This window comes from Verticillium dahliae, genomic scaffold, assembly GCF_000150675.1.
Source record: "Verticillium dahliae VdLs.17 supercont1.20 genomic scaffold, whole genome shotgun sequence".
Classification (NCBI taxonomy): domain Eukaryota; kingdom Fungi; phylum Ascomycota; class Sordariomycetes; order Glomerellales; family Plectosphaerellaceae; genus Verticillium; species Verticillium dahliae.
This window is the reverse complement of record NW_009276967.1, coordinates 268,389-277,684: the sequence shown is the minus strand read 5'-3', so window position 1 is coordinate 277,684 and position 9,296 is coordinate 268,389. Positions and strand designations below refer to the sequence as shown.

The following is a 9,296-nucleotide window of genomic DNA, read 5'->3' as shown; positions in this document are numbered from 1 at the left end:
GCCGGCGCCCTTTGGCGCCTTTTTGCGGCTCGGCGGGCGCGACGGTCGTGTCGTCGTCGCGGAGCGGTTCCTCGAGCACGACGCGCGCGGCGGCTGCTCGATGCGGCCGATGAAGGGCACGGTGCGCAAGTCGGCGGCCGTCGCGACGCTCGCCGCCGCCGAGGCCATCCTGCACGTGCCCAAGGAGGAGGCCGAGAACCTCATGATCGTCGACCTCGTGCGCCACGACCTGCACGGCGTGTGCGGGCCCGGCCGCGTCGCCGTGCCGCACCTCATGCGCGTCGAGGAGTACGCCTCTGTCTTTCAGATGATCACCGTCGTCGACGCCCGGCTGCCCGAACGCCGTCGCGGCCCGATACAGCCGCAGGCAGATGCCCCCCACACGGGCCTCGACGTGCTGGCGGCGAGCCTGCCGCCGGGCAGCATGACGGGCGCGCCGAAGAAGAGGAGCTGCGAGCTGCTCGCCGAGCTCGAGGGGCGCGAGCGGGGGCTGTACTCGGGCGTCATCGGGTACATGGACGTCACGGGCCGCGGCGACTGGAGCGTCACCATCCGGACCATGTGGCGGTGGGACGACGAGGAGGAGGGCGAGGAGGGCGAGGGGGGCGACGTCTGGCACATTGGTGCCGGCGGCGCCGTGACGATCCTCAGCACGCCCGAGGGCGAGACGGAGGAGATGTTCACCAAGCTGGCGGGGCCGCTGGGCGTGTTTTCGCAGTAGCTGATAGCTGAAGCAGCTGACAGTAACGGCTGGAAGACGGCTGGACAGACGGCTGGACAGATGGCTGGAATAGATTGGGAGTGTATGGAGTTGGCTGGCGAGACTCAACACGGATAGAGGTGCATGGGCTGGCGTTTGGGATACTCAACGTATCGGCAGGATTATTTCAGGCATCAAAGTCTCAGGACTCTGGATCTCAGGATCTATATCTCAGGATCTATATCTCAGGATCTATATCTCAGGATCTATATCTCAGGATCTCAGGATCTAAATCTCAGGACTAAATCTCAGGATCTCAGGACTAAATCTCAGGACTACATCTCAGGGTAAACTTGCATCTTTGTGATTCGACCCCATGCTAAATGACCTTGTCCTACATATACTGTATGCATGTTCATCATGTTTCCTCCGTCTCCGTCCCGCCTAGCCTGCCGTCGCATACCCTGCCGTCCCATGTACTAATACAGACCCGTAGGCCCTCGTGAAATCTTCGTCCTCGCCTCTGCGTCCGCCCCCGCCCCCGCCCCCGGAGCTAAAACTCCTGCTCCTCCTGGAAGAACATGCCAAAGCTGATGATGGTGCCGTAGATCAGCAGACCGCCGACAACGGACATGACGAGGGCGCCCGTCTGGATGAGGGCGGCGTGGGCGAGCACAAAGGGCAGCGCTACACAGGTCAGCATACGGGCTAGGCAGAAGCAGAGGACAAACCCACCAATGCCCATGACGACGAGAAAGGCGGTGCAGAAGCGGCCGAGGTCGAGGATGGCGCCGCCCGAGCTCTCGACAAAGTCGTCGGGGTTGGCGCAGCGCGAGCAGATCCAGTTGGGCACGGGGGCCAGGACGTAGGTGGCGACGACGAGCAGCGGGTAGTAGACGTTGTAGAGGGCGCACGACAGGATGACGAGCAGGAAGCCGACGGCGAGGACGAACGAGAGGGCGATGATGGTCTTGAGGCCGGCGGTCGGCATGGCGGCGGTGGCGGCGGCGGTGGCGGTAGCGCTGCTGATATGTCTCGATGTGTCTGATCGTCAAGAATCGGCAGCGACAGCTTGCAGCTTCTGGCGCGCGGTCCGGTGCGGATGGTGGGATGATGGTCGAGGTGGAAGCTGGAAGCTGGAGAGGCTGAGGCTGGAGTGCAAGTTGGCGATGTCCATGTCGCAGCCTCTTGGTCGGAGCAACGTCACCTCGGCCGATCCTCTTACTTGCATGCTTACTATGTGCATATGCCTGAAAGCAGCCCATGCACCAAAAGGTGTCATGGCACAGCCACAGCGACGCCACAGCCCCGCCGAGATGCTACGAAGCTCGAGCTGCCTGGCGCCTGGCGCTGGGCGCTGCTCGACGGCAGCTCGATTGATGAAGCTCCCTCCGACCTGACCAGACCATACCACAACCACAACCACAACCACACCCAACCATCACCACCGCCCATCCCGAATCTACCCCTCCGACCTTGCCTGTGCCCCCGAATCCATCCAACAACACACACAATCCGGCACCAGCATGTTCAGGAACAACTACGACAACGACTCGGTCACATTGTACGCGTTCCCTCCTGCGTGCCTCACACGGCCACGCCTCGCCCACCGCCGGCCTCCCCGCTAACACTGCGACAGCTCGCCCCAGGGCAGGATATTCCAGATCGAGTATGCCGCCGAGGCCGTCAAGCAGGGCTCCGTCGTGGTCGGCATCGTCAGCAAAACACACGCCGTCCTGGTCGCCGTCAAGGTATGCTGCCTGCCCGATGCTGCCTATGCTGCCTGTGCTGCCTGTGCTGCCTGTGCTGCCTGTGCTGCCTGTGCTGCCTGTGCTGCCTGTGCTGCCTGTGCTGCCTGTGCTGCCTATGCACTGGCGACCTACGCTGCACGGCGATCTACGCGCGGCAATGCCCATGCCACACCGCTAACACGCGCAGCGCAACGCCGAGGAGCTCTCCTCGTACCAGAAGAAGCTCTTCTCCGTCGACGAGCACGCCGGCATCGCCATCGCCGGCCTCACCTCGGACGCCCGCGTCCTCTCCAACTTTATGAAGCAGCAGTGCCTCGGCCACCGCATGACCTACGGCCGCTCCATGCCGCTGCGCGCCCTCGTCGACCTCATCGGCGAAAAGGCCCAGATCAACACGCAGATGTACGGCAAGCGGCCCTACGGCGTCGGCCTGCTCGTCGCCGGCGTCGACGAGACGGGGCCCCACCTCTTCGAGTTCCAGCCTTCGGGCATGACCGAGGAGATGGCCGCCTTTGCCATTGGCGCCCGCTCCCAGATGGCCCGCACCTACCTCGAGCGCAACGTCGACGCCTTTGCCGCCTGCAGCCGCGACGACCTCGTGCGCCACGGCCTGCGCGCCCTGCGCGAGAGCCTCGTCCAGGACCGCGAGCTGACCGTCGAGAACACGAGCATCGCCACCGTCGGCTTTGCCGACGGCAAGAAGCAGCTCGAGCCCTTCCAGGTGCTCGACGGACAGGACGTCAAGGTGTGGATCGACGCTGCGGCCGCGCCAGCCGACGGTGAGGGCGAGGCCGAGGGCGAGGGCGAGGGCGAGGGCGACGGGGACCGCATGACGGTGGACGAGTAGGATGCCGGGGTCACAAGCCGAGGGACGGCAAGCATTGTACTATTAGATGGCCGTAGAGGGAATGAGCCGTCATGATGCATCGTCTGTGCTGCGCATCATGTCAGGCAGCGTGCTTTGTTGTCTTTACCTGATCGCTCGCCATTTATGACTACGGAGCGCAGCCCAAGCATGAGAAGGGTCAGCCCAAGAATGAGAAGGATGATGATCATGATGATGATGTGATATTGTGAACGCCACTATAAATCCATGTAGACAAAAATCGCCCGCGCCGCACCGTCCTTGGACCGTCAAAATAGCCATAGCCTGGTTGATCGCTGGTTTACGGGAGTTTATCAGGTCTTTCGGGGGGGGCAGGTTTCTCTGTTTCAAGGTGAATTCATTCGATCAGTTCCGTGGCGTCAGCGCCTCTAGGCTCGGTGTATTGGTTGGCATGTACACGGCCGTGTCTTGCCGTGTGTTGTGTGTGGCGTATGTTCTGCTCTGTTCATGGATCCCACTTAACCCTTGGTGCCCAAATTTGGCTTCAGTACTTCGTAACACCGATAGCCGAGTGATAGAAATTATGTCACCAATTCAAGTCAAAGGATATAGTGGGCAGTATATCTAGATGCCTGTACGGTACCTATATTTCACAGGCATATCCGCCCTTACTCATGGACGGAGCTTGTACCAGGCCGAGATCCACCTTCAAGCTCCTTTAAGCAGCTTGGCAGGCGGTGATTAACGTATACTGAGGCCAAATCTGGGCACTAAAGGGACGCACCTCTGAGAGAAGAGAGAAAGTGTCAATATCCAAAACACCGTCTGTCTAAATGCTACCGTACATACATGGCCTGCGTCATGCTACCCGACCGAAACCTGTACGCCTTTCCCGACACTCGTCCGGTAGCCAGTCACCCTCAGACCCTCAGGAGAAGACAGCAACAAAACCGTGAAAACCGGGCCACCGGGCGAGCCATATCCGCAGACAAAGGCGGCCCGGCCCCACAAGCACACCCGCCGCTGCGTCAGACTGCTCGGTCCTCCCTCGACCATGTCCACAACGACAGCATGGCGCTCACGTCTTGTTCCACTCGAGCTTAAACGTCGACGAGGGCGCCTTGTACTCGGCGAGGGCTTTGACGGCACTGGCGGGATCGGGCGCCGTCACGAGGATGTCGGCGTTGCCGCCGCGGATGAAGCCCTCGTCGACGGCGCGGCGGATCCAGGCGAGGATGCCGTCGTAGAAGCCGTCAATGTTGAGCAGGCAGATGCCGCGGTCGTGGATGCCGAGCTGGTTCCAGGTCGCCGTCTCGAGCACCTCCTCAATGGTGCCGTAGCCGCCGGCGAGGGCGAGGAAGCCCGAGCCGGGCCCGCCGGCGAAGACCTCCTGGGCCATCATGTGCTTGCGCGTGTGCATGTCCTTGACGACCGTCGTGCGCCCGTAGACGGCCTCCTCGGGGATGCGCATGTTGTCGCCGTTGACCGACTGGTACGTGTCGTCGCGCTCGAAGCGCACGAGGGCCTCGGGGATGATGCCGTGGACCGCGTCGGGGCCTGCGAGCGCCACGAGCGACTTGGCCACCTCGCCCATGAGGCCGACTGTGCCGCCGCCGTAGACTGTTGCATGTCAGTTTTGTACAAGTGATGGCCAAAGCAGGTAGTACGACTACGTGGGTGGATTTGTATGGTGTGGGGGACGCTTCGTGCGAGGTGTGCTTGTGCGAGGTCGTTCCATCGCAGGAACGGGCCGATGATGAGATGGGAGACAAGCTGTACGCACCCAGGTCAATGTTGTTCTCGGCCATGATCTTGGCCAGCGCGCGCGCGGCCTCCATGTGGGTGGGCTTCAGGCCGGCCGAGGCACCGCAGTAGACGCAAATCTTGGTCCTCTTGGTGCCGTTGGCCGTGGCGGACGAGGGCGTGCCGGAGCGGGAGGCGGGGAAGGACGGGAGGGGGGAGGGGCCGCCGGAAGCCATTGCGTGTGCGTGTGCGTGTGCGTGTGCGTGTGCGTGGGCGTGGTCGCGTCGACGTGTGTGCGCAGCGTGCGGTGCCAGGCGGCTGTGAGACGAGAGCCTGAAGAGAATGTGGATGTGATGCAAGTCTTGTCGGCTCGAGAGCGTTGGCGTATCGTGAGTCAGAAGGCGAGTTGGGAACGAAGACGAGGATGAGGACGAGGATGAGGACGAGGCGGTCGCTGGACGGCGTGGGGCCTGGGAAGGGGTTCTGCCGGAAGGACCGTCTTGTAGAGAGTGACTTTGGGAAAGCGACTTCACCGAAGAAAGCGACTGGACGAAGAAGGTCGAATCGAGCACGTCAAGGCGGTCTGCATCCAATATATGTAGTGTCAAGCATGGACAGAAGAAGCCCCAACGAAGTCGAGGAGGTCAAAGAGTGGCGAAGGCCGAACGCGCCTCACCCCCCCACCAAAGCCATTGTATTGGGGTCACAGGTCACAGGCCACAGGCCGTAGGTGTAGTCCGGCGTCCGGTCCTGACGGTTGAGACATTGTGCTGCCAGGAACCGAGCGAGCGCGAGCGCGTAGCAACGGGCCGAGTTGGATCCAGCTCCTCGAGGATGCCAGGGATCCGCCGATGGATCCAGCTCTTGGGGTTGATGGTGCAGGTGATGATGGTCTGGTGATGGGCTTGGACGTTTCAAGAGCTGCGAGTCATTGATTGCTGGTTACGTCAGTTTGCGGCGTGGATGAGCCCTCCAGCTCCAAGTAAAGCGCAAGCTCGGTGGCTTGGGTCCCTACCTACCTAGGTACCTACCTACCTAGGTACCTACCCAGGGAGGTAGGACCCAACTGTAGGGAGGTACTATGTAGCAACCGCAGTGGCCCAGGATCTAGGACCACAGGGTCAGACTGCTGGGAGACTGCTGGTAGACTGCTGGTAGACTGCTGGTAGACTGCTGGTAGACTGCCGTGGTTCAGCCGGCTCGATCGTGGCTGGGCTGCCGGCGCCCCCTGATTCGCCGATGCCGCCGGCAGGCCTGACTGCTGCGCCCAGGGCACGAAGCCTGCCACACCTGCCAAGCCTGCCACGAGGCTGCACTCACAGTGGACACCGCACTGAGGCCAGGCGTCCCCACCGTCTCGCAATCTATCACGACCGTGATTTGGTGGTCCTTCTTTCGACTTCCATCGTGCCCTCATCACTATTGCCGCATCCTCCCTCCGCAAGATCGCTTTGTCCTTCGACAACGGCTTGCCACAGGACCTGCATTCGAGCACCCTCGATCCATCAACAGTCCTGCCGACAATCCCAGAGGCTCCCAGAGGCTTCCCATCATGCCGCACGTCGATGCCCTCGCTGCCGTCGGCGGCGCCGGGCCTGCGCCTGCGCCTGCCGGTGCTCCCCAGCAGCCTCCACAACAGGGCGTGAGTCTTGGCCGTCGCCCTCTTCTTGCCATTGACACAATGGAGCCATCGAGACAATGCAGCCATTCAGTCGACTGACGAACCTAGGGCTTCACCATGAGCACCACCCAGAAGCTCCTCTTCGGCTTCGCCACCTGGTCCGCCATGAACTTTGGCGCCAACTATTTCCTCAAGAAGCCCGTCGGCGGAGCCACCGAGGTCACCGATTTCCACGGCAAGGTCTACACCGTCCCCGCCAACCTCGGCGGCATCCCGCCCTACGTCCTCCGTCCCAAGACGCTCGCCGACGGCGCCACCTTTGATCCCAACCCGGCCCGCATCGCCCCCATGTGGCCGCTCGACAGCCACATCGACATCATCGTCACCCTGTCCGACTCGCCCCGCCCCGAGCCCCTCGCCAAGACGCCTGCCGACAAGATCGTCCTGCGCGAGACCAACTTCCACCTCGGCAACTACAGCGACAAGCGCTCCGCCGACGCCACCTTCACCGTGCCCGCCTCCGTCCAGCACAACGTCACCCTCTGGGGCCACTTCTACCTCGCCCTGACCGGCGAGCAGCCCGACCCCTACGTCGCCGGCTTCGACGTCGCCTCGGCCTACCACTTCGCCTACCCTCTGACCCAGTACCTCCCCAAGAAGAAGGTCTCCAAGACGCGCTCCCTCCTGGACAGCGGCGACGCCCATGCCGACGCCGCCCAGGACGAGGAGCCCAGCGGCCCCGTCATCGCCAGCTACTACCACCCCAACATCACCCTGTCCACGATCCCCGACTCGGGCGTCCTCGACCACCGCAGCCTGCACCCGGCGACCCGCCACTTCCTGCACCTCGAACCCACCGACGCCCGCGACGGCACCGGCCAGAACTCGTGGTACTGTGAGTAGACATGCAACAAGTCTTCCTCCCAAAATCCCAGCTGACCCCCCCCCCCCCCCCCCTCCCAGACCCCATGCTCTTCGTCAACAAGTTCTGGCAGCTGCGCACGCACATGACCCTGCTCAACGACACGGTCACCGAGCTGCCCATCCACATTGACCTCGGCAACCTGCGCTACTGGCAGATGGGCCTCATGTCGTCCATCGAGCTGAACAGCAAGGAAACGGCCCGCCAGGCCGCCTTTGGCAACGCCGCCCCCGGCGGCGGCGACGGCACCGAGGTCGAGATGGTCAAGGAGATCCTCCTCGACTCCAACCCCTACCTGCTCGCCATCACGGCCGTCGTCACCGTCGCCCACATCATCCTCGAGATGCTCGCCTTTGGCTCCGACATTGCCCACTACCGCAAGAAGAAGGACAATGTCGGCATCTCGGTCCGCTCCATCCTCGCCAACGCCTTCATGCAGGCCGTCATCCTGCTCTACCTCATCGACAACTCGGAGAACACGAGCTGGGTCATCCTCGGCTCCCAGGCCATGGGCATCCTCATCGAGCTCTGGAAGATCACCACCGTCGTCAACGTCCGCGTCACGACGGCCGACGCCGGCGCCCTCTTGCCCTATCGCGTCGCCTTTGAGGACAAGCACAAGCTCAGCGACACGGAGGAGAAGACCAAGGAGTACGACGAGATTGCCTTCAAGTACATGTACATGGCCGGCGTGCCCCTGCTCATCGCCTACGCCGTCTACTCGCTCGTCTACGACGAGCACAAGTCGTGGTACTCGTACATGATCGCCACCCTCGTCGGCTCCGTCTACGCCTACGGCTTCCTCATGATGGTGCCCTCGCTCTACATCAACTACCGCCTCAAGAGCGTTGCCCACATGCCCGCCAAGGCCATGATGTACAAGTTCCTCAACACCTTCATCGACGACCTCTTTGCCTTTACCATCAAGATGCCCATCCTGCACCGCCTCGCCACCTTTCGCGACGACGTCATCTTCTTCGTCTACATCTACCAGCGCTGGGCCTACACGACCGACTACTCGCGCGTCAACGAGTTTGGCCAGGGCGGCGGCGAGGACGACGACGAGGCCGACCGCGCCAAGGCCAAGGCCCTGCTCGACGGGGAGGCCCTGCTCGACAAGCAGGCCGAGCCCATCGACGGCGCTGCGACGCACACGGTGGAGGCCGCCGCCGAGAAGGCCTCGGGGGCCGACAAGGGCAAGGCCAAGAGGAGAAGGTGAGGTTGCGCGGTGGAGCAAAATGGTGTAGGATAGGTTCAGGCTTGCTGCACAAGACAATAGAATGGACTTGGCTGGGGGATACTTAGACGTTGGCATGATAGTCACTGGGTACTGAATCATCACTGCGTACTGACCTAAGCACCGAGCACTGACCGTAATCACTGAGAACTGACCGTCATCACTTGGTACTGCCTAATTACTGAGTACTGGCCATTTCTTCATTCATCTCTTCTCGTCACCCCGGAGCAGCAGTCGAGTCCTCCCCAACTTGGGTGGTCTTTTTGGCGGTGGCGGTGTACCATGACGCCTATATCTCATCCTCTTCCTCATCAAAATCATCCTCCCGCCCCATCTCATACAAGATCCGCCCCCCCTCTCCCGCCCCGATATCCGTCTGCGCATCGATTTTCGGCTGCTTAATGCCGTCGCGGTCCCGCCTTTTTTTTCGTCGGGGAACACAAAACTAAACTTGCTCGCCGGCTCGCCCTCGTCCTGCTCCGCTCCGGAGGCGGAC

The 9,296-nt window shown here is 62.2% G+C and overlaps 5 protein-coding genes across 5 annotated transcripts in view; 3 read left to right on the top strand and 2 right to left on the bottom strand.

The window, feature by feature from the left end:
* VDAG_08393 (aminodeoxychorismate synthase) overlaps positions 1-721 on the top strand; it is a gene marked incomplete at both ends in the record, with an annotated part of 2,636 nt that extends 1,915 nt beyond the window's left edge. The window contains one exon of the mRNA XM_009660118.1: positions 116-721. Within this exon, the coding sequence (XP_009658413.1) occupies positions 116-721 (606 nt within the window). The remainder of the gene's footprint in view (positions 1-115) is intronic.
* Positions 722-1,253: 532 nt separating this feature from the next.
* Positions 1,254-1,691, bottom strand: VDAG_08392 (vacuolar protein sorting-associated protein; the record flags this gene model as incomplete). The annotated part of the gene is made up of 2 exons (XM_009660117.1): positions 1,254-1,387; positions 1,436-1,691. The coding sequence occupies 2 exons, from the start codon at positions 1,689-1,691 to the stop codon at positions 1,254-1,256; spliced, it is 390 nt and encodes a 129-aa protein (XP_009658412.1).
* Positions 1,692-2,226: 535 nt separating this feature from the next.
* VDAG_08391 (proteasome subunit alpha type-1) lies at positions 2,227-3,298 on the top strand (the record flags this gene model as incomplete). Its single annotated transcript, XM_009660116.1, has 3 exons — positions 2,227-2,264; positions 2,340-2,451; positions 2,639-3,298. 3 exons carry the CDS (start codon positions 2,227-2,229, stop codon positions 3,296-3,298), a joined length of 810 nt encoding a protein of 269 aa, XP_009658411.1.
* A 1,057-nt stretch (positions 3,299-4,355) lies between these two features.
* On the bottom strand, positions 4,356-5,256 carry VDAG_08390 (lysine decarboxylase family; the record flags this gene model as incomplete). The annotated part of the gene is made up of 2 exons (XM_009660115.1): positions 4,356-4,897; positions 5,061-5,256. The coding sequence occupies 2 exons, from the start codon at positions 5,254-5,256 to the stop codon at positions 4,356-4,358; spliced, it is 738 nt and encodes a 245-aa protein (XP_009658410.1).
* A 1,316-nt stretch (positions 5,257-6,572) lies between these two features.
* Positions 6,573-8,782, top strand: VDAG_08389 (cleft lip and palate transmembrane protein; the record flags this gene model as incomplete). Its single annotated transcript, XM_009660114.1, has 3 exons — positions 6,573-6,662; positions 6,750-7,536; positions 7,605-8,782. 3 exons carry the CDS (start codon positions 6,573-6,575, stop codon positions 8,780-8,782), a joined length of 2,055 nt encoding a protein of 684 aa, XP_009658409.1.
* Between the last annotated feature and the right edge of the window lie 514 nt (positions 8,783-9,296).